This window comes from Aspergillus viridinutans (assembly GCF_018404265.1).
Source record: "Aspergillus viridinutans IFM 47045 DNA, scaffold_11, whole genome shotgun sequence".
In the NCBI taxonomy this organism is placed as follows: Eukaryota; Fungi; Ascomycota; class Eurotiomycetes; order Eurotiales; family Aspergillaceae; genus Aspergillus; species Aspergillus viridinutans.
In genome coordinates, this window is record NW_025091227.1 from 827,685 (window position 1) to 852,463 (window position 24,779).

At 49.6% G+C, this 24,779-nt stretch overlaps 11 protein-coding genes and 1 non-coding gene across 12 annotated transcripts; 6 read left to right on the forward strand and 6 right to left on the reverse strand.

The window, feature by feature from the left end:
* Nucleotides 1–207: 207 nt before the first annotated feature.
* On the reverse strand, nt 208–729 carry Aspvir_002403 (terpene cyclase spyD; the record flags this gene model as incomplete). Its single annotated transcript, XM_043274004.1, has 1 exon — nt 208–729. One exon carries the CDS (start codon nt 727–729, stop codon nt 208–210), a length of 522 nt encoding a protein of 173 aa, XP_043129939.1.
* Nucleotides 730–1,515: 786 nt separating this feature from the next.
* On the forward strand, nt 1,516–2,771 carry Aspvir_002404 (geranylgeranyl pyrophosphate synthase spyE; the record flags this gene model as incomplete). The annotated part of the gene is made up of 4 exons (XM_043274005.1): nt 1,516–1,743; nt 1,804–1,958; nt 2,011–2,337; nt 2,387–2,771. 4 exons carry the CDS (start codon nt 1,516–1,518, stop codon nt 2,769–2,771), a joined length of 1,095 nt encoding a protein of 364 aa, XP_043129940.1.
* Nucleotides 2,772–3,924: 1,153 nt separating this feature from the next.
* Aspvir_002405 (prenyltransferase spyF) lies at nt 3,925–5,148 on the forward strand (the record flags this gene model as incomplete). Its single annotated transcript, XM_043274006.1, has 1 exon — nt 3,925–5,148. The coding sequence occupies one exon, from the start codon at nt 3,925–3,927 to the stop codon at nt 5,146–5,148; it is 1,224 nt and encodes a 407-aa protein (XP_043129941.1).
* Nucleotides 5,149–5,786: 638 nt separating this feature from the next.
* Aspvir_002406 lies at nt 5,787–5,866 on the reverse strand. The gene has a single exon. It is a non-coding gene; the product is annotated as a tRNA-Arg (tRNA).
* Nucleotides 5,867–6,064: 198 nt separating this feature from the next.
* Aspvir_002407 (uncharacterized protein) lies at nt 6,065–6,873 on the forward strand (the record flags this gene model as incomplete). The annotated part of the gene is made up of 2 exons (XM_043274007.1): nt 6,065–6,260; nt 6,311–6,873. 2 exons carry the CDS (start codon nt 6,065–6,067, stop codon nt 6,871–6,873), a joined length of 759 nt encoding a protein of 252 aa, XP_043129942.1.
* A 58-nt stretch (nt 6,874–6,931) lies between these two features.
* Aspvir_002408 (NAD(P)-dependent alcohol dehydrogenase) lies at nt 6,932–8,121 on the reverse strand (the record flags this gene model as incomplete). The annotated part of the gene is made up of 3 exons (XM_043274008.1): nt 6,932–7,228; nt 7,284–7,892; nt 7,945–8,121. The coding sequence occupies 3 exons, from the start codon at nt 8,119–8,121 to the stop codon at nt 6,932–6,934; spliced, it is 1,083 nt and encodes a 360-aa protein (XP_043129943.1).
* Nucleotides 8,122–9,853: 1,732 nt separating this feature from the next.
* Nucleotides 9,854–10,856, reverse strand: Aspvir_002409 (sterol desaturase family protein; the record flags this gene model as incomplete). The annotated part of the gene is made up of 3 exons (XM_043274009.1): nt 9,854–9,927; nt 9,975–10,655; nt 10,703–10,856. 3 exons carry the CDS (start codon nt 10,854–10,856, stop codon nt 9,854–9,856), a joined length of 909 nt encoding a protein of 302 aa, XP_043129944.1.
* Nucleotides 10,857–11,522: 666 nt separating this feature from the next.
* On the reverse strand, nt 11,523–12,159 carry Aspvir_002410 (uncharacterized protein; the record flags this gene model as incomplete). The annotated part of the gene is made up of 2 exons (XM_043274010.1): nt 11,523–11,997; nt 12,047–12,159. The coding sequence occupies 2 exons, from the start codon at nt 12,157–12,159 to the stop codon at nt 11,523–11,525; spliced, it is 588 nt and encodes a 195-aa protein (XP_043129945.1).
* A 996-nt stretch (nt 12,160–13,155) lies between these two features.
* Aspvir_002411 (putative MFS transporter) lies at nt 13,156–15,882 on the forward strand (the record flags this gene model as incomplete). The annotated part of the gene is made up of 5 exons (XM_043274011.1): nt 13,156–13,591; nt 13,637–13,769; nt 13,818–14,241; nt 14,291–14,657; nt 15,374–15,882. The coding sequence occupies 5 exons, from the start codon at nt 13,156–13,158 to the stop codon at nt 15,880–15,882; spliced, it is 1,869 nt and encodes a 622-aa protein (XP_043129946.1).
* A 739-nt stretch (nt 15,883–16,621) lies between these two features.
* Nucleotides 16,622–17,922, forward strand: Aspvir_002412 (trihydroxytoluene oxygenase; the record flags this gene model as incomplete). Its single annotated transcript, XM_043274012.1, has 5 exons — nt 16,622–16,630; nt 16,684–16,885; nt 16,933–17,080; nt 17,130–17,361; nt 17,407–17,922. 5 exons carry the CDS (start codon nt 16,622–16,624, stop codon nt 17,920–17,922), a joined length of 1,107 nt encoding a protein of 368 aa, XP_043129947.1.
* Nucleotides 17,923–19,201: 1,279 nt separating this feature from the next.
* Aspvir_002413 (uncharacterized protein) lies at nt 19,202–20,118 on the forward strand (the record flags this gene model as incomplete). Its single annotated transcript, XM_043274013.1, has 5 exons — nt 19,202–19,370; nt 19,425–19,672; nt 19,725–19,818; nt 19,869–19,941; nt 19,995–20,118. The coding sequence occupies 5 exons, from the start codon at nt 19,202–19,204 to the stop codon at nt 20,116–20,118; spliced, it is 708 nt and encodes a 235-aa protein (XP_043129948.1).
* Nucleotides 20,119–21,866: 1,748 nt separating this feature from the next.
* Aspvir_002414 (uncharacterized protein) lies at nt 21,867–22,661 on the reverse strand (the record flags this gene model as incomplete). Its single annotated transcript, XM_043274014.1, has 1 exon — nt 21,867–22,661. One exon carries the CDS (start codon nt 22,659–22,661, stop codon nt 21,867–21,869), a length of 795 nt encoding a protein of 264 aa, XP_043129949.1.
* Nucleotides 22,662–24,779: the final 2,118 nt, after the last annotated feature.

The following is a 24,779-nucleotide window of genomic DNA, read 5'->3' on the forward strand; positions in this document are numbered from 1 at the left end:
ACATACATGATATCCATGATCAATGAGATGCCCGTAATCCACCTCGTCAGTGCATTGTCAAACCAGTCCCACTGCTGTGGCCAAAACCAAGACTTCAAAAATACACCGGCGATTGCCGAATAGGAACCGAGAACGCGGGAGATCCTGGGCAATCCGACAGAGACCAATTGTCAGCTTGCAGCATATTCTATTCAGGAGGAAAGACACCTACCACATCGCCCACGACGCCCCGTGCGTGCTTCCCCGGTGCAAAAGTTGACCCAAACAGTCAGCGCTCATAACCAATTGGGAAAGCAATCCTCCCCACCAGACGGCTTTGATAGGGCCAAGAATTTCCGCGAGCACATGATAACCCGATATGAAGCCCAAGATAGTCAAGGTGACGATCAGGGGGAGATGCTTGTGCATCAGCGGCGAGGGAAGCTGCTTTTCCATAGAGACCTTGACCGAGCCGTACACAATGACCATATTGACCGACAGCCACATGGCAAAAAAGACGTCGAGGAGGAAGTAAGGGGGTCGGTGGATAAGGACGACCGTGATCTCCCAGGCGACATTACAGCAGAGACAGACCAGAGGCATCCCGCACGCCCTGTCCCTGAAGATCTGCCGTACCGTGACGATGTAGTTGATCACCCAGGTCGCTCCAGTGAAGATGACCAGCATGTCGCAGATAGATTTGATGGCCTGGAATTCGGCCGGAGCTGAGGAAACGTCAAATGCGTCCATTATGGTGGGCAGTAGGGATGTTGCCAATAGGATTCTGACTGAGATTGATCAGGGTACATTCGGAGAATATCTGGATCCAACAATTGTCGCTTTATAATAATTCCTGCTCCCTGTCAACTCGGGGGGGACATGATGATACGTCAGACGAGGCAGTGTCCGCAGAATTGTCTTGGGCGGCAATTTGGTGGATAATCCTGGTAGGACATAGTACTCCTACATCGTGCATCCAATTTGTCAGGCCCAGTTGAGTTGGTTTTATGTCGGCTCCAGGAAGGAATCGGAATCGGATGGGAATGTTAATGGACTCTGTGCATGCAGGATTCTGAGCTGTTCCTTGTCGGTGGCCGGTCAGGAATACAAAGTCTAGTCCAGCTAGTAGACGCCATGACAACTGGTTCAGTTGACAATGTGGGAACAAGTGATATGCCAAGCTGACTCCCTCGGAGCAGGGATGCAGCTCCTGAGTGACAATCGCTGATCCTGTTCCTTTCTTTCCACGTCGTTAAGCGGTATTTCCCGAAATCAGGCCCAGTGGCATGGTCATAGCATTCTTGATCTTCGGCCGGCCTCGTAAGTCTACACTGCATATGGGTAAAATGAAGTTGACTCAGAACTAGTATCAAGCTTGAATCATTGCGGCTTATCTTCTTGTTCTGATTAGCTTCAGCTGTGCCTGGGTTGTACAGTTCTATATATTTCACATTTCTAAGCACCCCTGCAAAAAGCCAATTCATATCTCTCCAGTATCTCGTAGTCTTCTGAAACTACCTCCCCATCTGCTGCAATATGGTACCAATGCCAGTAATGTCCCTCTACGAGCTCGATCGCCAGCAACCCTTCCAAGACCCGTCAAAGTCGCTATGGACTCACTTAAGCTTGTTCATGCCTCAAGAAGTCCAATCTCAGGCAGTAACTGGCACTCTGGCCGAAACAGAAACAACAAGCTCTAGTTCCGATTGCGTCTCTCACAGTGCATCTGACCTCGAGCAACAGAGAAAGCTCACTCAAGAAAAGGTACGCGGTAAATCTTGCCCCTTGGTAACGTTCTGTACTCTAACAAGCTTCTCACACCAGATAATCTGGGCTCCTCTTAATTACCTTTGCAGCTTCCCAGGCAAAGACATCAGAGGCAAGCTGATTTCGGCCTTCAACCAATGGCTCCAAATCCCAGAGGACAAACTCGACGTCATCAAGCGGGTGGTCGGCCTGCTGCATTCGGCCTCATTACTGTACGCAGTCCTTTACATGTTCCTCAGCCGAATATAAAGCTTACAATCACAGGATTGACGATATCCAAGACTCGTCGAAACTCAGGCGAGGATTCCCCGTCGCGCATAGCATTTTCGGTATCGCGCAGACCATCAACTCGGCCAATTTCGCCTACTTCTGGGCTCAACAGGAGCTACAAAAGCTAGGCAAGCCTGAGGCTATGATCATCTTTACAGAAGAGATGTTGAGGCTTCACCGTGGCCAGGGTATGGATCTCTACTGGCGAGATGCCTTGATCTGCCCTACGGAAGAGGAGTACCTTGAAATGGTTGCCAACAAGACCGGCGGGCTGTTCCGGCTTGCGATCAAGCTGATGCAGATGGAAAGCCAGAATACAAAGTGAGCTACTTTCTTTACACTGCATGTATGGTGATTAATAGAGACACAGGGATTGCGTGCCGCTCGTCGACCTTCTCGGAATCATCTTCCAAATCCGCGATGACTACCAGAACCTTCAGAGCGACTTGTATGCGAAGAACAAAGGGTTCGGTGAAGACATCACGGAGGGCAAATTCTCCTATCCCATTATCCACAGCATTCGCAGTGATCCGAGTAATTTCCAGCTGATGAATATTCTGAAGCAAAAGACTGACGACGAAGATGTCAAGCGGTACGCTGTTCGCATTATCGAGTCTACTGGAAGCTTCGATTATTGCCGCAAGAAGCTGGCGAGTCTTACGGCAGAGGCGAGAGAAATGCTGAAGGACTTTGGTGATCTCGGCAACACAGATGGGTTGAAGGGTATACTGGACTTTCTGGAGCTAAAGGAGTAGCTGCTGCTGGTTATCACCTGCGTGCATATAATGAGCAAGATGTTTGCTACTTTATAACTAATTTACAATTTGATTTGATTTTCTGCTGTCCCCTATATTCAGGCCTTGTCTACAGGGTCGATAATCTGCGGTATATGCCCACACAGGAGTTTATCTATGGTCTTAGTCACAGTTCCTCTCCAGAAACAGACTTATAATGTAAAATCATGCTCGTAGTATTGTGTATATTTCTACATTCAATGGGTTCACAGTTTATGATGATCCAAAAACGAGTAAGCATATAATCAAGACATACGCTGTCCGTTGAACTAAGGGTGACTGTGGGTATCCATACTCGAATCAATCGAATCCATAGAAAAAAACGAATGAAGTCGAATATCTGCCAAGAGGGGGTCCGCTGAATTAACTTGAATCCATCGGCATTCGGTCAGCAGTAACTTAATCCAATACTACCTTACCCTGTACTCTCAATGCACAATCAGCCGCAAGAGCAATGCATTCCCAGCCATGGTCCAAGATCCATAGATTGTCACCAGCGGCTGCCATGTTCAAAAGCTTCATCTCGTTCCAGGCCATAGTACAATAGTTCAGACCATTATGCCACTAATCACTATCATAGGTCGTAGAGCCAATAGTTGTCGACTTGTCTTGGTCCATAAGCTGATTGTCAGCCATGAAGGGGTACCCTGGCTCCGGGCCAAATTCATGCAAGGCAAGTCCGTGAACACCGCGCCAATCAGGTCACTTTCGACAGATATCTTTCGAGACCGAGTCCATGTCTTGATTGTGAATGAGGCACATTAGCTGCGTGGTGTGGTAAGCTATTGCAGTCGACACCTATCAAGGTTCTCGGCTTATTGGACAGCTAAAGCACACCTGCTGGCGTTCTGAGCGACACCCCGGTTAAGATAATGGAGTTGCAGGATTGCTGATATGCTCAATGGGGCAGTTCCGAGACTTGTCACCTGGCTGCTTGAGAAATTGCCGAGTCGGGCAGCAAGCGAAGCAGTGACGTGGGCTGACCCTTGATACCGTGCATCTCAATCAATCAGCCATAGTATGTAGCTGTCGGTGGTTTTCACCGGCCGCCGGGGCTTTTCCCCGTTTGTCAGCTCCGAGGAAGGTAAGGTTGGGATATTGAGGTAATATTGCCATGTATATTATCCTCCTTGAACATCATCCTCATCCATATATCAGTCGTCAATTGGCTTTCTGCTTCGCCCTTCTCTGCTCGTTGTTGGATAGAGACATGCTCAAAATGTACAAAGTCATGGAAACTGACCCATCTCCTCAGCGGCGATCTGTCCTGAACCTCGTGAGGGACCTGCTTATCCTATCCAGATTTCACAAGTACAACCCATGGCTTGCTGTATTCTCAGGAGGTGTGTCCCTTCCTTGTATACAATATTCATCCATTGACCTCGGGCATCTAGTTTGGGCAACGTTGCTTGCCGGTGCTAATAAAATAGCCGCTAATCCGACCTCGATCTCGGCCAACCACATACTAAAACAGGCTATGCTGTGCTTGCTCTGCGGCTACATCTACTGCGGTGCAGGCATGGTCTGGAATGACTGGGTCGACCGCAACGTCGACAAAAACGTAGCGCGCACCAAGAATCGGCCCCTGGCAGCGGGGAGGGTGACTGCAACCGAGGGCTTCATCTGGATGTTGGTCCAGTTTGCCGTCTCGTGGTGGCTGATGGATATTATGCTGGAAGGCCACGACGTGTATGAGGACCTCTCACAAGTCTCAAGAATGTGGATAACTGATCCAAACAGCGCGGCTGCTATGATCCCAGTCACCATCGCCACAATCCTCTATCCCTACGGAAAGCGTCAATTCTTCCGACGACTATACATCTATCCGCAGTACTTCCTCGGCTTTACACTAGCCTGGCCCAGCGCAATCGGTTGGATGGCAATCAAAGGCCGCGAGATCCCAGTCACGCAAAGCATCACCAAGTCCCTCCCGCTGGCAATCACCGTCTTCGTCTGGACCCTGTACCTCAACACAGCATACAGCTACCAAGACATCGTCGACGACTCAAAGATGGACGTGAACTCGGTGTACGTCGCCGCCGGGTCCCGCATCCACTTGTTCCTGATCGTCCTGGCGGGTCTCGTGCTCGGCTCGGTCTATCTGCAGCTGCGGGCGCAGAATTCCGGTTGGCTGTGGGCCTCGTGGATGTGCGTCTGGGCTTTGTCGTTTCTGCATCAGCTGCTGAGATTCGATGCGAAGAAGCCGGAGAGTGGTGGCCCGCTTCACAAGGAGAACTTTGCGCTTGGGCTGTGGACTATCCTTGCCTGTGTTGTCGAGTTGGGGCTCTCGTCGGGAAAGGCTGCTCAGTTCTTTAACTCGACCTTCCGTCTCCAGTGATTTATACTGTGAAGATGGCGCTGAGGTCGAGGCACAAGTCAACGATTTTTGCTTCGGTGAGCCAGTACCGCGTGCTGGAGGCCAGGCTCCATGTTGGTTGGCATGGATTCTGCTCCTGATGATGAGCTTTATTCTTGAGTTGCATAGTGGATGATTGGGACGAACAATTCATAAGAATTTGCGTTGTATGCTCTGTCCGAGGTGCGAGTATCATATTCGTCGTAAGAAGCAGGATAGCTCAAATAATAACTGTTGCATTGCATGCTTTGATTAACACTGGTCTCCACTTCATAACCTTCATAATGTATGATATATTTTTATGTAGATACTAAGTGACAGTAGTCTCGACTGTTACTACCGCCGAGTTCGACGGACTTCTGCAACAATAAAGGAGAATAGTATTGTTCTCTCCGTCTTTGATAGCTAAATTTCTTTTGTGGAATGCTCTGGTGGATGTATACTATAACTTATGCTGGTCGACACCCAGAGAAATATATATTCGGATGCCACGGCAGACGGGCTATAAGCCGACACAGGAACAGGGAAAGAAGTAACAAAAATCATAATAATCGAGACGACGAACCGTACCAAATAGAGAAGTGCAAAAAGAAATGCAAAAATGATGGCGAAAAAAAGGTCGATCTACATGGGACTCGAACCCACAACCTCCTGTTTTCCAGCATAGGAGACAGGTGCTCTACCATTGAGCCAATAGACCTTTGTAATCCAAATTGTCCAATAACGATCTTATAACCCAAATCCACGTCTCAATGTTATATAAGATATTGGTTTGCGGGGTACCCCATATCAATACAATGTCACATTGCTCACAAACAACAGCCCAATTCTTAAATAAGCAACTGAACCAACCCCTTCTCAATTACAGCAAGAAATCACCCACACCTTCAATCCGAAAATGACCACCAGCCAAAGCACCAGCAGCCTCTCAACCCGAGTCTCCCTCCGCTGGCTCCCCGACCCCGCCTTCGAAAACACCGACACCATTGTCCTGTTCCTAATGGGCTGGTACGTGGATCTCCGCATCGACAAATCCTCTGGCAGAATTGACTGGGCGATCGCCGGCCAACGCATCGTAGAAAGCCAAGAGCCGCGTACGTACGGCCCCTTGCGCAATCTGTAACAAAGCTAACTCGAGGTACAGTGCGCGTGCTTTTCACACACGCCGTCGACTCGCATAATGCCTTTGATGCAGTCGATTGCGGGACGTTTACGGCGCTGCCGAACGGGGATGACCTTGAGACGGGGTCGATGCCTCGTTGGGACCTTCCTGGTGCGCCGGTTAGGGAGTATGAGGAGGTGTGGCGGGAGTTGCCCTTCAGAGAGGGACCCGAGGGTCCGGGGAGGGGGGTTTCATGGGTGTTGGAGGCGAGGGGAGGTGAGCAGGGGGTGAGTGGTCAGGATGGGAGTACGGTGGTTCGGATGTTCATTGCGAGGATTTGGGGGACTTATGTTGTGCTGCGGCAGGAGCAGACGCACTATGGCGGAGATCCGGAAGACGTCAAAAACGGAGGGGAGGTCAGCGCTAGACGTGAGGAGTGGGACTCTGTGTCTGGGTGGAAGACGAAGTATACCCTCGGCCCGGATGTCGACAAATTACCCTCCATGACGACGATTGACACCGGAGACGGGGAGTGGAGCGTTGGCAGCGAAGTGGTGCTGAGCGGCCAACCATACATTGTACGAGCGCTTGAAAGAATGAAATAAGAATGATCATTGGATTAATCTATACATTCATACAGGTATATACATTAGAGTTCGTTAATTACTGGTCGTTAACAAGGACGTAGCGGTAGCGGGCCTTGCCAGCGTCCATGTCGACAACGGCCTGGTTGGCGTCCTTCATGGGTCTCTCCTGGATCCAGGGGTGGACACCCTTCTCAGCGGCCAGCTGGAGCATCTCCCGGATCTCACTGGGGCTGCCGATCAGGGAGCCGCCCATCTTGACTCTGCGGCCGATCAGAGCGTACGCAGGGATCTCCAGAGCACCGTCCTCGGGAGCACCCATCTGGACGAAGGCACCGTCGGTGCGGAGAAGAGAGCAGTATTGCACAATGGGCATCTAGTGATGTCAGACATAGCCTCACTAACCAGGCATAAGGAGTGATGATACATACCTTGGAGGAAGAGACAGTAGAAACAATCAGGTCGAGGGAACGGTTGTGGCGCTGAGACCAACCAGACTCATCGGTTGCAATGTACTCATCAGCACCCAGCTTGAGAGCATCCTCCTTCTTGTTTGCCTTGCGGGAGATGGCGACAACCTTGTCAGCGCCCATGGCCTTGGCGAACAGGATACCAAAGTGTCCCAATCCACCGATTCCTACAACGCCGACCTTCTTGCCGGGACCGCAGCCGTAGTGCTTCAGAGGAGAGTAGAGGGTGATACCACCGCACATCATGGGGGCGGCCTCCGCAGAGGGGATGGCATCAGGGATCTTGAAGACAAAGTGAGAGGGAGCACGGTGGTACAGAGCGTATCCACCGTACGACTTATCACCATTCAAGTGGACGCCGTTGTATGTGCCGACCATTCCATGACTACAGTACTGCTCCATACCGGAGGCACATTCCTCGCAGTCGCCCTTGCGGCCCAGACAAGAGTCGTTCTGGGCTCCAACACCAACACGGTCACCGACCTTGATGTCTCCCTCGGCCTTGGAACCGACACGGACGGCGATACCGACGATTTCATGGCCGACACAGCAGGGGTACATAGTAGGGCCCTGGAGACAGGTTAGTCTCACAGTTTACAATGCATTTTGAAAAAAAACATACCCATCCGCTTCTCAGGGTGTGCAGATCAGAGCCGCAGATGCCGGAGTGTGTGATCTTGATGTCGATATCGGTCTCCTCCCACGCCTTGGGCGTGAACTCCTTCCACACCATGTTGCCCTGGACGGCCTTCTTGTCAAGGCCAAGCCAGCCCTCGAACTTGTAGTCGGTAGCAGCCATTGTAACTTTTCGTTTCGATTTAGTTTAAGTTTGTGAGTGGTACATCTGATTCTCCGCGGGTCCTCACGGCGTCTTATATACACCAACAGCACCGAGGCAAGATGGGAAATCGTCGGTGCTTAGAAATCGGGCAAGAAATTGCTGTACCCACTCGCCTTGACTGTGGTAAGTGCCCACCTTAATCTCCATTATGTCCGGCAAACCGCCACAGTGATCGAGCCGGTCCTCTATCTTTTTCGATCTCTCAAAGCGTGCTGTATGCCTTTGGGTAGTGGCACATATGACGTCTTGCAAGTTGTCGCATTGATAAGCTTCCTTATGGCCTATAAGCTTACTGCTTGTTAAGCTGTTGCTAACTTGCTTACTCGGGGATAACTCAATTCTTCAGACAAGGGTGGAAACGATGGAAGTTCGGCATGATTCCATGGGTGGGTCGCTCAGCATAGTGGCTTCTCTACCGTATTTCCGGTTCGCTTCCTCGATTCTGATTGGCAGCACAAATTAAGGCACAGGGCTACATATGCAGGTCGCTTATGCGTTTGTCATTTTAGAATTTTATCTCCACACTCGGGACAGATTATGTGAACTCGCACGGAAACTTTCCACTCAGGTTGAGCCGACTCCATGGCCGGTCAGGGGTTGTCTATTATTTCTAACCATGGAATAGTTTCTGAGTTGTTGACGATGACGCAGGTTTGCATTAAACCAGAGAAGCCGTGCTGTTGATCACTGATCTAGACTATTGATATTTACAGTATTTTGCATCCTTAGAAAGTGACCATTACCCGATCTTGTTCCCACCTCAATACAAGGGACTAAATAATGATACTTCCGACTTCAAGGCCCTTTTCAGATATCGATGATGCTTAGAAGTAGGGGTATCAATGACCCTCATGGTTCTAAAGCTTTCTCCAGCTTTTCACAGTTAACCCGCAGTTTGAACGTGCGCTAGCCAAGGATTGATCGAAGAGGACCCAGTGGCTTCACAAGGCCTCGTCTGTCGGCCGGGAACTCCCGCTTGTCATTGGATAGATAAGGACACCAAGTCCTCAGCCTAGGGATATGTAATCACAATTCAGAATGCGTGCAAGATAAGGAGAGACCCAGAGTATGTTCGAATGGTATGTGATGAATTTGAGAGCACTGAAGATTGCCATATCTCTTGATCTTAGTCAACCTTTTTGTGAGCTACCGTCATATAGAAGCCGACTTTAGCTCCTCTGGAGACTGTGCATAGCACCCTGAGCGTCTTTAGAGGCTGGAAAGTCTGCGATAGGAAAGATAGACTTAAGTCCTAGAAGAGTGACAGGGCTATATGATTGACACCCACTCTTAGAATAGAGGGTTTCGTGAAGTAGTACTCTATAGGGGAGATATGTCCATTGTTGTTCTATCTCATAGCAATGTCCCGTTCAATACCAAATCAAATATGCCAAAAGCAAATAACGCTTTATTCAATGTCAATGATAGTCCAACTCCAAGTAGCATGGGATGACAGTCAGCCAGGTGCAACTCTCAAACAAATTAAGCTAAACCAGTTCATTACCGTCACAACTTCCACCCACTATCTGCTCGTCGTGGAAGGTTTCCTCATGGCACATGAAGTCATTAAGTGATGGCATTATTTGCATGTTGGAAGCAGAGCAGTTCCGAAGCCAACCAAGCTATTACATTACAGTAAGACTATCGATACAATCGAAGATAATGATACTTTCGCGCCAATCCTGAACAATCAACCCTGCCGCTTCTCTCGCCCCGCGCGTCTCTTCTCCCTCGCTTCCGGACCAGCCACCGTACCCATCAACACTAGACGCCGTCAGCAGATATCTCGAACCACAACAGAAGACACTCACCATCCCAATGCCTAAACGAACTTGAATAATTCCCCCAAAAATACCGATGGTGATCGTCGTGCCAATCCGCTCCGCCCCAGAACGGCACAATCCGCCTCAGACTCCAAGGGAAATCGTAGCCGGAATGCGCATCGATGGCCTGGAACTGCCGCAGCGCGACCCATGCCAGCACCGTCACGAGATGCACGTTGCAATTCATCAGTCCCAGGAGCAATGGGGGACCGATGGTGCCCAAGCCCAGCAGGAGGGTCTCCCAGGGACTGGCGTACTCGGCTGTCAGCCCGAAGGGCGCGGCGTATTGGTGGTGGATGCGGTGGATGGAGCGGTAGAGCGGGCCCCAGTGCATGGCGCGATGCAGCCAGTAGTGGTATGTGTCTTCAAGGAGGAAGAAAGTGATTATTTGTGCGGCGAGGGTGCGGAGGTCAGGGAAGGGGGTGGTGAAGCTCAGGCCGCAGAGTTCCATCATTGGGTGGAAGAGGACGATGAGGGGGAGCTCGACGACGAAGTGGATGAGGAGGATGTACTTTGTGCAGGCCCATTGCTCTGCTGCAGATGGAGGAGGTTTCTGGTCTTGGATCTTGTATTTGAGGAAGATGCTGGGGAGGGCATCGGCGATGATCCAGGGGAGACAGCGGCTGAAGTAGATGATTTCGTGGGCGAGGAAGGTGATGATTCCTATATCTGTTAGGATTGGGCCGGGACTGGTCGATCGTCGTCGATTGGCTTACCAGTTGCGAGGACGTTATTGTCCCAGAAGGCATAGTGCGCCCACCAGAGTCGCTCGAGACTGGAGAGATGAGGCTGTTGCTGAGCGGCGAGGTCGAGAAGATCAGAATATGTCGCCATGGTTGGTTGTGGATAGGTGAAATTGAGCAAGTCCATGGCGAATACCTCAGTACCGGCTCAGTAGAAGGAGAGTCTGTCGGAAGCCAATTGGTATTGTTGATGCTCTATATAGACCGCGCGGATCGGTCAAGTTACCCGGGATGGCATGATCCGAATGGCTGACCAGCAACAGGCCACTCGGGAGGAAGGTGCATCCTAGGATAGTAGCCATGCAGGGGCAGGCGATCATGATCTCTCCTTAGCTTAATCACTGATCGATTATTTTAGAACGGAATACTCAGCTAATATCTTGGTGCCTATTATGGGCTCGTACGACATCGGCCCGCAGTTGGTGGATCGCCACCGCAAGATTCAAACAGCGTCAGAGCGAATCCCGACACGGTGTTTGAAATACAGCATTATTGCGGTTAGATTCAATTGTAAATGGCGTGCCGACATCTGATTTTCCAGCTAAGTCAATGTATCTTCGCTCCGTCCTGTCATTCGCTTATCTTCTCATGCAATATTTGTTTATTCAACAACACACTGTCAGAGTTCCTATTTTATTATACAGCCAGGTTCTGCATATGGTATGAAACACCAGGATAATGAGCAGGTTCGTCCTAGGCTTGACTTTTTCCCAACGTCTTGAACATGTGCACAACCGCGACGGCCCATTATCATGGCCACCAATAAATGAATAGCACACCATGTCATAATCAATCAAACATGAAATGCCGCAGCGGCGACAGCCAACCCAACCGCCACAGTCAATTCCATGCTCAAAGAACCAGCCCTACCAGACTGCTGCGCCCTAGTGGCAGATGCTGTGGCAGATGAAGTAGTCGAGACCAAAGTGGAAGCGGACGCCTCGCTCGTGCTGGCAGAAGCACTACCCGTCTCCCGGGGCCCATCGCAGTGCCAATGGTCGCCGTGCGGTTTGCATCCAACCGACGCTGTGGGACTAGGAACCGTCGGGGTCGCGGTGCCGTCCTCGTCATCATGATCGTGATCGTGACCGTGACCGTGATCGTGGTCGTCGAAAGTCGCCGTTGTCATGGCCGCGGTGGAGGCGGGCCCGTCGCAGTGCAGGTGGTCTCCGTGGGTTTTGCATCCCACAGACCCAGTGGGACTTGGAGCGAGGGGTAGCTCGCTGGTAGTAGTAGTAGCGGCTCCAGTTGCTGGACCATCACAGTGCCTGTATGCTGTGAGCTTTACTGGATTGATTGTCTGCATTCGTATCATACCAGTGGTCGCCATGTGGCTCGCAGCCAACAGAGGCTGTAGGCGATGGACCGGGATCTTGAGCCAAAGCCGAGGTGGAGGCCAAGGCGAGGAGAGTAAAGATGAGGTGCTTCATTATGCTTAACGGGCACGACGGATTCTGAAGCAACGGAGGGAATGGGAGAATTGTTCCTGGAAGGAAAAGAAGGGTTCGGGGGCTTATATGTGCTTGCTGGGTCCATCCTCGATCCCTCTTCTAGTGCTTCCCCAAGATCGTCTTTGATTAACGGTCTCTTGGCCAGAGGAAATACGGCATTGCCAAGCAGAGTGGGAGACCTTGGTGTCTTCAAGGTTCTCACTTGGTTACCTGCGTAGTACCATAGCCTGCGCCTGCACCGGGGCTTCTCAACTGCGGACAAACTATGGGGAGATGGAAGCGATGATTGGGTGTCCAAAAATCTTAACACTGAGAACCCTGTGCAGTTCCTGGACTCCGCCTGGAGTAAACTGAACATGCTAGATTAATTCCTATAGCTGCAAACAGAAATGCCAAGTGCCCAGTCCGCTGAACAGTGTGATGCCAAGGATGCTTGCGAGAACCCTGGGGACGATTTAGGCAAGCTCACTCTGTTCGAACAAGTTATGTTATGCCTGTTTTGCCTTCTGGTGTCTCAGATGTCGAGGCTTAAGCACGTCATTTTGCATTTTAGTCAAGGGTACTCTTGCGCAGCAGAATAGTCATGTCAGATTGTCTCTGTTCTGTGCTGGCAATGGTATCCCAGCCACCAAGATAGCCAGAATGCATCAGCATCATGATGCAATCAGGATATCATTGCTGACTGCTTTTTCTGATGAATCTTGATGCCTGGTTTTACAGGGTCGAATTCCGAACTCCGATGCGGAATTGATTTGTTTACTCCGACCGAATTGGCCAATCGGAGTCGTCCACACTCCAGCTGACAGCAGCTTCAACCAATGAGCATTGGTAGCTGCCTCTCCGGCGTCAAAGGTACCTGTACAGGCAAGGATGACATCCAGGAATCCAGGCGTCGACTTTCTCCCTATTAATAAACACGACCATCATCATTCCTGACTCTTCTTTCTCCATGATCTCAACCATATCATCAACAAAATGTTGTGTGAGATTAGGCACGATGAATGCGAGGAAACCCCCTTGCTAGGCCACGACCACCCATCAGAGTCCCGCCGCTCCACCCACGCACGATGGATCCTCATCGTCCTAAGCTTGGGCATCATCGCAATAAACTTTGGCTCTTATCTGGCTATGGCTCCGCAGATCCAAATATTCGAGTCAATCATCTGCCGGAAACTGCACCCGGAAATCGCACTTCTTACCACGCAGGAGCAGATTGATGCCAGATGCAAGGCCCCCGATATGCAGGGTGAGCTTGCGCTTGTCAATGGCTGGAAGGAGACGCTCGATACGCTGCCGGGGATTTTTCTGGCGCTTCCCTTTGGTCTGATGGCCGATCAAGCGGGACGGAAGGTGGTGCTGAGGTTGAGTTTGCTTGGCTTGATTATGGAAGAGGTGATGGTGCGGATAATTGGTAAGTGATCTGATCATAGTTTGTTTCCCTGCTGATAGCGTACAGCATGGTACAGCACGTTTATTCCCCTGCGCACAGTGTGGTTCATGTCGTTATTCCAGATCTGCGGTGGTGGCACCCAGATTGCCAGGTCTATGATTTTCACGATGATCGCTGATGTGTTTCCGGTGGAGAAACGGTATGTCAATCAATCGGACGCGGATATACTAGATGGTAACGGCTGCAGGGCGAATATCTTCTTTATCATTTATGGGTCAGCACAGGTATCCGAGATTGTCGCAAGCCCTCTGAGTGCCTGGCTCATGTCCTGGACGGCCTGGCTTCCGTACTTCCTGGGAGTGCTTTTTTTCCTATGCGGTCTGTGTGCTTCTCTATGTGTGCCGGAAACGCTGCCCAAGTTGAGCAAACTGAGCGAGACGGGCAGCGAAGACGACGAGGCGGACGATGACGCTCCACGGACGGTCCGTCAACGTCTTAAAGTTGTCTGGACTCACGCCAGGCACCAAATCATGCATCACAGCCGGTTCATCTTCGCCCAACGCAACATTGTTTGTATCTCCATCGCCCTTCTGATGGCCAATGTGGCTATCCAGTCGCTCCTGATCACGCTACAATACGTCTCAAAACGCTTCTCATGGTCCATGGCAAAGGTACAGTCCCATTCTCCATCACTTTTTCGTCCCCTCTGACGTGAAACAGGCAAGCTTCCTCGTCTCCTTGAAAGGAATCATGAATCTTACCGCCCTACTCCTCATCCTCCCTGCCCTCTCCAAAGCCCTAGACAGATTCCTCCCCCCTATACGCCGAGACCTGCGCATCTCCCTCGGCAGCGTCCTCACAATCGCGGCGGGGCATGTCCTCATGGCACTAGCCGCCAGCCCTACAGTCTTCGCTGCAGGTCTATCGATCTCCTCGCTGGGAGCGGGTTTCTTCCCCGCTCTACGCAGCGTTGCTACGGCATTGGTGGACGAGGCCGAGATAGGCCTCTTGGGGACGACAATTGCCCTGACGGAGGGTCTTGGTGCGATCATCGCGGGGCCGATGATGGCAGGCACGTTCAAGTTCAGTATGACGTTGCACGGGGTATGGCTTGGTCTTCCGTATATGACGGCGACTGCACTCGTTCTGATAGCTTGTTGGGCCACCTTGGTGATTAGAGTACCTCGGTTGGTGTAGCATCGGACGGTATAAGAAGGATCAACTGCCGACAGAACTTTTGTAATTTTATTATGATATTGGACCGTAGCGCATCTTTTTTTACTCACATTGAGCAATCGGGGAATGTTGACACCTGTCATACATCCAACCACTCAGCCAAAAAGGCGTCCAGACACATCTCTAGCTAGTAGGGATGATAGCAGTAGGGTCAACACAGCAGGGAATACAACACACCCCCCCAGGTGATCGACCCATGTGAGTTGGCCCGCAGTTTGTCCCCAACGCCAGGTAATTCTAAGACCTAACCAAATACTGCATCCGGCCACACGCAGGCTGACTGGGAGAAACAGGAGAATGATAATTACTGTGTGAAAGCTCATGGTCAAAGCACAATTGAGAACTCGGCCGTAGCTCGCTCTCCAGCTAAATATACGCGGCGCTATCTCCTATTTAGGATTCAAAGCATCTAGGGTGGTGATAGCCCTTGATTGAGAGAAGCTTCACGCAGCTCCCTGTGACGGGCCTCAGAAAGCTTCAGAAAGGCCGGATTAACAAACATCAGAATCTTCCTTTGCAAGAGCCGCAAACTGCTCCACAAATTTATCCTCCTAATGGGGGACTCAGAGCAACAGGTTCGCGAAATTCGCGGACATATCTTGACTCAAATCCCAAGTATCATGCATGAATTCCTTCGACAGCTTGATTCAAACGGTGCAGTTCGAATAGTTGGTGATGCCCCAAATAGCATTCTCAATCCCAAAGACTACTTCGAATCCATACACCCGTTCGCGTCAAAAGTCCAGCATTGTGTCCGTCGATATTGCGCGGACTACACGACTCGCTTCGTCGCTGTCAACATATATCCCGAGAAACACTCCTATTTCGTGGTGGATCTCAACAATACCGACTATAACTATGAGACTGCTCATAAATGCAAGACTCCGATCCCTGTCTACGTCCTTCGCCTATCGAAGAGGGCACCTACGATTTGCAGAAAAGAACGCCTGGATAAAGGGATTGCTGAAATGCTTGCGGACATGCATGAGGGCCATGGGAAGGATTCTCTTCCTCTGTTTGAGGATCATAATGACCCGAACCTTTCATACCCCAACCCACGCAGCCTGCAGAGTTGAAACCTTTCGCCTGCTCGCTATCCCTATTCCAAGGAATTTGATCGATTTGTACACGTTTCTTTATCCTATTTTTCGGCCTGTCTATTCTTTTCTGATGACTCCAGCATGTATCCAGTCATCTATTGAAGTTCATTGTCATCTAGCTTTGCCTTATTGATATCGAGAGGTCGAAAAGAGAGGTGTAACTAGCTACTCCTAAGTTTAATCGGAGCACACCACTCGTTTGTAAAGACCGACGCACACACCACCTCTCAAAAATACGATGTTGTTCTCTAGGTAGGTTCATTGTATCTAAGTTTGACGCGCAAATACTGCCATTGAAACAACATATTATCAGCTATGAACCCAGTGAAAGCACAGAGAGATGGCAGCTTCAGGGTCAACACAGCAGGGAATACAACAACACCGATGTGGATGGATCGCCAGTCGAACCCACAATCACTTATGGCCCCACGCAACCACAGATCCTCTGAACTCGCTAGCTACCGATGATTGTCACCTATATGACCTATCTATTCCGTAGGTTGCTTCCACTGTCCGTGCAGATCAATGTGGGATGATCTCCGCCTAGTGTGTGGGACAGTGATGGTGGCACCAGTCAGCATCTCTATCAAAGATGCGGGGAAGGTTCTCCCCCGTATTCAGCTAAGGCCGATAGCCGAGACAAAGATATGTTTACATGGTATCATTTCTCGCTCGTTGACAAAATTTGATCTTAGATATTGGCATGCATGGCGAGATGAATATGGTAGGTTAGGACTTGGGGCCAGCCACGGAGTCTGGGTACTGACAGTTCGACAGTCCGAAACATCGCAAACAGAGATCCAGCCATGTCACGGCGCTTCAGTCCCAGACGTGGTCGCTATCGGTGAAGAACAAGAATCTTTATCGAAGTGGAAGGAACGATGTGGTATTAAGACAGAGAATCAGATCAAACTGGTGAAGTTGGCGCATATGCGCTATCAACATCCTGATCTTGATGCGATTACTGTCTTCCTCCAAGGTTAGTCGATGTCCCATTTATCAGGAAGGCCTGACTGATGGGAATAGATTTTGGTATGAAAGTTGTCAAAAAGACAGATGAGGAAGTGTGGTATCGAGGCTACGGGACGGATCAGTATGTATACTATGCTCGCAAAGGGCCAAAGGCCTTTCTCGGAGGGACGTTTGAAGTGGAATCGTACCGAAATCTGGAAAGGTATTTACAAACCCTATACGAGACTTCAGGCTGCTGATAATGTATTCAGGGCGGCCAATATGCCCACAGGCAGCGCTATTGAAGAATTGAAAGACGCACCCGGGGGAGGCTTCATGGTCACCGTTAAAGACCCAGAAGGATTTCCAATCAATCTCGTCTACGGTCAGCCACCAGCAGCACCGGGCGAATATCCTTCCAAACTCGTCGTCAACTACGAGTCAGACAAGCCTCGCATCCGTCACTTCCAGCGCTTCGTTCCCGGCCCTGCAGCCGTCCACAAGGTACGTCTCCCCAGGTCATCCTTATACAGTAACTGACAGATCCAGCTGGGTCACTTCGGCCTGTGCGTCCAAAACTTCCAGGAAATGGTTACCTTTTACACGACAACCTTCAACCTTGTGCCGAGCGACTTCCTCTACGTTGAAAAAGAAGGGAAGAAGACGAATGTTGCTCTCTTCGCGCACATCGATCGCGGCGCGGACTATGTCGACCACCACGATTTTTTCATCAGCACGAATCCTACCTCGCACGTACACCATTGCTCGTTTGAAGTGCATGACTTTGACACGCAGAATCTGGGACACCAGTGGCTGGCGAAGAAGGGGTATGAGCCTGTTTGGGGCGTGGGACGACACATTCTCGGCTCGCAGCTATTCGATTACTGGTGGGATACCACCGGGAACATGATTGAGCATTATGCGGATGGGGACTTTGTGAATGAGGAGACGCCCATTGGGTATGGACCTGCGGGCGATGAATCGTTGGCTGTTTGGGGCCCGGAGGTGCCAAGTGGTTTTTGGACTAGCCTGTCTTGCTCATATATTCAAGCATTCATGTACTAGTTTAGCCGCGAATAAGTTGTCTATTGCTTCCTTTCGTGCAAAATCCCTCAACTGGCGTACTACCGCAAGAACTTGCTTCTCAGCATCCGCCAGCTCTTCATCCGCATTCTGGTCTTTCTCGCCTCCATCCATCACGGCGCAATATACTCACCTTGCTCGTCAAGGAGCCTTAGCTGCATTCATATCGTCTGTCTTTTTGGAGCAAGCGACGTATAAACACGCCGTCTCGCAAGAAATGCGCGGTATGCATTCGGAAACAATCATGGTTGCCAACGAAGACATCCAGAACAACTAATCGTAAGGATAATGGGAGAGAGAGAGAATGCACCTTAGTCAAAGATCCTTTCTGTCGCAAGGCTTGTCATGCAGATATGTACTCTCAATTGATGAATACCATAGCTGAATGAAGAATCATGAACAAGAACAGTGGCAATGGTTTTACTATAATATCAACATCAATGCTCGCAGCGCCATAATATTTAGTGTAGAGTATACATCGTTCACCAGTATATTATTAAATATGTAATTCCAGATATTTTCATATTCATAGAGTATAGTATCAGCTTGTATTTCTGTAGTTCTGCTGTTTCTAATGTGATGCTCGTCTCCACGTAGAGCCAAGATGTTCTCGGCCAGAGGAAGTGTTCTTGGACAGCCCCATAAGCCTTTATATGATTGATAAGCATGACAGGGAGCGATCTTGGTTTTGGTCCTGGTTTAGCTTCCTGTCAACCATAAAACTCCCAGCTGAAAAGATGTCTCGACGATCATTCCTAGCGCAGTGGAGATAGTAGGGTAATGATGTGTTCAGCACCTTCTTTTACTTGGACAACGATTTAGCTAGTGGATATAAGAACCTACTTGTTATTAGAATATACAAGGTAAAAAGATAATGGTGTTGTTTGTACAATTGTAATCGTGAGCATACTGGGCAGGTCATTGAAGATCTGCACTGATGACGTTTTCGGCTTGTTTGTTTGTTGACGTCACACCCTCTATCCCAAGCACCAACCATCATCAGCATCGTCAGTGTCAGGGCCATCAGGTATTGCCAAAAAGAAACAAGTTTCAGGCTTTGTGTAACATTATTAATTGGAATGGCTCGACTTATAGTAGTCAGTCATTCTCTCTGGAGATTTGAGCTGACAAAACTGTCGACCTTCCACCCCTTGTCTTCCTGTCTACTTGATCTGTATCTATTAACTCGCCTCGATCCTGAGCAGCAATAGCATTCATTTTTGTTTGAGATATATACTGTCCTGACAATTTCACCAATTCAATGGCCATCATATGGGGTCTCGACCTCCACGAAATACAATGGAACAAATTCAAGGGAGCAAAAATGTTCAACCGCGCGTACCACCTGCGTCGCACAAAGATGATTATCTACCAGATGGCCATGATATTCTGCGTCATTTCTGAGTCGGTTGGAACGGCCGCTTTATCAGGTACTTTACCCCATTGTCTACCGGGATATCCAGTCTAATGCTGGTTGTGTCTAGATTATCTCGACCAACAAGATGCCATCCAGAAACGGCACCCCGAAGCCAAAGTGCACAACAACGACTTCATTGGCGCTGCCTCGTATAACATCTTCGTCGGGGTCTCTGTTGCAACCATCTTCGGCGCCGCGTTTTTCTTCGACCTGTTCTGGCCGGAAAGACACGAGAGTAAATCTGTTCGGTTGGCGTGGAAGATATCCGGGGTGGTGGTGTCGGTGATGATGCTTGGTTCGGCTCTGACCATGACTGTATGACTTTTCGTATTCTGGATATTACTGCGCAGTCTGCTCATGGGACTAGATCATCACTGCCACACATAGCGCCCGTATCACCGGGACCGACGCCGCATCCGCCAGGAAATACTGGGAAGAACCGACCAAGAAGCCTGCTCTGCGTATGTATCCGCTTGCTGCCGATTTCATGACGCTGGCTAACATCATGGAGAATACCGGACAAACCCCAAAGCTATTACATCAGTTGTCTTTGCGTGGCCTGGTTGGGTTGCGACTGTTGCGAGGTATGTCATTCCTTTGGATTACGCTGTAAAAGAAGATTGCTGATGGAGGACAGTACTGCCATTCTGTTCATGTCCCATAAACATGACGACGAGCAGGGCCCGAAATCGAACTATGGACGCGAGACGGAGAGCGTTCCGGCAATCCAGGAAACGGAGGGTAAAGCGACGACTGTATAGTATCATTGTATTTTGGATGATGTTACGACTTGTATGATACCATGATAGATTGCCATTGCTATTGAATTATTACGAGAGGGACCTAAAGCTTCCTGGTAGTGACTTGGCAAGTACTGGCGATCATCCGGTGCAGTAGTAATAGGCATAATTTAAGAGCATAAACCGAACATTCTCTATTTAAACTCCCGCTAGCCTTTTAGCCTTATATAATTACTAGGTTTAAATATACTAGAAGTGGGAATATGCGAGGGCAGCTAAAATATTGCGACATAGGCAGTTCTGAAGCTAAGCATAAGGATAGCAGCAGATACTACAGAAGTTAAGATAGGGACTATAGGGTTTATGATTTGATGTGCCAGACCCAGATCCAGATCCAGAGAAAGTTACCGCCGCAAAAGGGCAAGATTTAGTCAGCAGTGCCGCCTCACGGGGCTTTGGGACGAAGCATATAAATTGATAGAGAAGGACGATGCTGACCTTTTGGCTGCTTACGAGAGATATATCCTGATCTCTCAGAGTCAGGAGTCAAGCCAACAGGGATCGGGAGAATTGGGTATGTGTCTTATCTCCGCATTTTCACTCCGCATTCTCAATCTCAATGCAGATGAACCAGCGGCAGAGCTGTCCATGAGTTCACGTGTAAGATAAGAGGAGATCTGGGAGTTAGCACAACGCAAGCTGAATACAGTCCAACAAGGGCATCTAAAGGTCATCGTTAAGGGCAAGGAGATCGTCATCAGAGACCAGATCCACCGGATCGTTCGCACAATTGTCGCTGCAAAAGATTTTATAGGCACCGTTCTCAATTCGGAGCCCCACGCCGCGATTGCATGGGCTGGCATTGTCTTCATGCTTCCTGTGATTTTTCCATTTCCCATAGTAGACCGAACCGATGATGGTGAGAGGCTAATGTTGGGTTCTAGTTGCTGACAAACCCCCTCACTCAGACGGACAATGCCACGGAGCTGATTGCTTATGTGTCGGATCTCATGGTTCGATGTCGGGTCATCGAAGAGACACTCAATCTTCCGTTATTAGAGAATGTCAAAAGGTATAGAGGGGTCATATTGCGCAGACAGCATGCTGGCAGAGCCGGGGATACCTGGATTAGCGGCCTGACGGCTAGATGGTTCAATGCACAACTAATCTCAGTTTTCACAGGAACGACGACATTCACACTCGCCTAAGAACCAAGTCTGTCGGCCTCTATGCGCAAATTATGAAAAGCCAGATGCTGGTTACTTGCCACTATTCCCAAGCCGCCTTTTTGCGATTCTGGCGGGATGTCGCAAATGTGGATGACTGGAAGCAGATGCTGATGATATGATCAAGGCCAAGCAGAACATCGACGAGGACTTACAGGCCCTTGTGCAGAGTCTCTTAGGACACGTCGATGCGGAGGTGTCCAAGCTACAAGAAAAGCTGATAACATGATCCGCATGCTGGGGGTAAGTTGACCGTTTCGTGACTTTGCCATGGCTGACAGTCGCCTCGCAGGATATCTCTCTGGGGAAAGGCCTTGAAAATGACACACCACAGCCAGAAGACTGCCGTTGTCATAGTTCCCCTGTCTAACCCTTTAACGACACCTAGATGGGCATGGCTTTGAAGCCAAGACAATCGCAAATAGGTATAAAACAACTTAGGTAAAAAAAGCAATTACTTATGAAGTAGATTTTATCTATCGGTTAAGCGGAGGTGCTCCTGGATTCTTACACCTAGTTCCCTACTGCCCACGGGGACGGTCACTAGAGAATCCCTCCACCACCCCTGTTAGACGGATCGTTTAGCCGCCGAGGTAAATCTTCCCACTCTTCTGACAAGGAATCCCGGTTGTCGCACTTCTGGGCCGTGTCGAAATCAATCAGAATTGCCTTCGATTGGCAAATCAGGAAGTTGAATCGATTTATATCACCGTGCCGGATTCCCAAACCATGCAGCCGAGACAAAGTTTCCTGGCAGGCCTTAAGGTCCTCAGGGCCAGCGTGCCGTTCAGCTGGGACACGCTCCATTAAGAACCCTATCACCCGGCCCTCTTCAGTCAAGTGGCCAAGAAACCGGGGTCCGATATCGTAACCGTCAATCCATTGGTAAGCCGTAGTTTCGTTTTCCATGTACTGCACCTCCCAATCGAATCGGGCGAATTTGGCAACGACAGTCTTGTTGAATAATGGGCAGCTAACCTCATAGACGCCTGTTCGTAATTTCCTACCCACGACCATCTCCAGGTAGTCGACGAACGTAGGATGCCACGTATTCCTGACGCTGGCAAACGCCGTCCGAGTAGTGCGTGTAAAGCGCGGTTGACCATTTTCCCCTTCTCGAGCGACAAGTCCATCGTTCCAATCGCCAGGAGGAAAGTCGGGAAGAAGGGAAACCAGGGAGGGACCGAAGCACATATCTTCGACGCTGTAGATTCCAGGTTCAATGGTGATGTATTTGATGGCGCGTCCATCGACCAGTAATCGGAAGAAACTTTGATCGTTTTCATCGGCTTCCGCCTGGAGCAACTCGATTTTTCTCTGTGGATTCTGGGACATCATGGGTATTGGCAGAGTAACGCCAGTAAAGGAGGCCGTGTTCAGCAGAAGTGATAAAGCAAGGGCGCAACGGCAAGTGGAAAATACCGTAGGCCTCGGGTCATTGTACAACGCACCATGAAAGGAGGAGAGCGAGCATGAAGGTGCCAATATATTTATAGAAAGATGCTCCAAAGTAGTGATCGGTGAAAAGACATGAATTTTCAGGAATCGTCGTCAACCAAGAGATTCAATCCAGCGAAGCAATGTTCCGGACCGTATGCACGGTGGCGGCAAGTCAGCGCTTATAGAGAAGGCTGGATTGGTTGTGGCTGCTAGACAGAAGCGAGACAGAGAGGGACTCTCTGGTGTATATATAATTTGCAACATTTTAACGCCCTCATCCAGTTGCAAACGTTAGAGCTCTCTCCTCTGGAGCCGGGCTACTATCTATAAAAGCCATGCCGCCCCTTGCTACACCGTCATCATTTCGTTTAACCCAACGCTCAGACTACTTTTTCAGGCCAAATATACGTCTACGTCTTCGATATTCTAGTTCAAAGCCTTTCTTCCCCGAGCTGGCTCGACCGAAAACTCCGGATTAAGGTAAGTGCAGTCAACGTAAGAGTTGAGGTAAAATTGCGGAAATACTCACTCGATTATATGGTGAAACCTGGCAAGGACGAGATGCGCAGATGAACAAAGGTTCAGAACAAGAAAGGTCGAAGGGGCGACAGCATTTATTGCTGCTTCTGAGACGAAACAGTTGGCGTGGAGGATTTTGTTATTCGTGTCGGTCATTGTCGTCATTGATCATTATCCAACTGTCTGTTGTGATGTCCATTTATTACCTCCCCACATTCCGAGATATGATTCTGGAAACTGTCGTTTGTAAACATCCGGCGCCAATGAAGAGGCTTATCATAATGGTGGGATTTGCAAGCAATACAGTGAAATCCCCATTCAATAGTTCCTAGGCGCGTATCTATGAGCGGTGCACGAACAATGCTCATGAAACGTCTAGGATTTGACGAAAATCCATCAAAGTCATCCTCTAATTTGGGCCGGCGCGTACGTTGACTTTGACGCGCTTCATGTCGTGAGGCTCGATGCTGATACTTCTCTAGTTTTGCAGATGCCAATTCTGCTGTATGATGCTCCATGGCATTGACAGACCCATGCAAGCGAATCCCAGCTTGTCGCGCAGCGTCATGGTCAATGAGTGTTAGTCGCGTACTGCATTTGATCTCCCGCGGTGAGTAGCGGCCTGGAATACTTTTCATTCGAGGCAAATTCGCTAGGTGCCCCCGACGGAGTCCAAATTTCCGCATGGCATCCGTTCGGAGCAGAGGAAGATAAGCAGTTTTCTCCGTGAAGCAGAGAAAACAAACACGACGACACGTGATCAGGTATAAATAGCCGCCAAAATCACCGCAGCCGTCGCACTCAGCCGTACATAGCTTTGCGTAGAGATTCTGCCAAGAGATCCAATCTCCTGTTTCGATGCTCAGGATTCCTCGGATAGTAGCAGGTGCGTGCTGGATGATCTTTCGGTATTGTGGAATCGAATCTACGACCCCTCTGGCTTGTCGATTGACGCGTCGAAAGTCGGTAAGTGACCGGATTCCAAGTTGCATGAGCACTATGTTAAGAAGTTCCAAAGGGAGTTTGTCCAAAGCTCCCAGCGTACTCCTTGGGGCATCATGTCGCTGTCCATTGTCGAGCGGACAGAGGCTTTCAACACCATCCAGGGTATGGTCCCCCAAGTCAATGTAGTAGTATGTCAATTCGCTCGTTTTGCGAATAATGGCCATAATCTCCAAGCCGGAGTCTCGCTTTCAGTTCTTGTGGCCAGTGTAGGAGGAGAGTGAGGTACGGAAACAGGAGATGTAAGGCGCGAAATGTCTTGATTGGTATGAGGCATGACACGGTCCAGAACGGGGCGTTTCCAGGATGGCAGCGCGTACGCCCCACAGGGCGGAGGACGTGTCCTAAACTTACTAAGTGGCTGCGCTTAACTATAGGTAGTCACATGTTAGTTTATTGGCGCTATTCCATTCTTTGGCTAGAACAGTTTTTACTCTGTAATCATCTACCCTTATCCTAAGGAAATAATGAATTCAACACCTTAATAATTGCTCA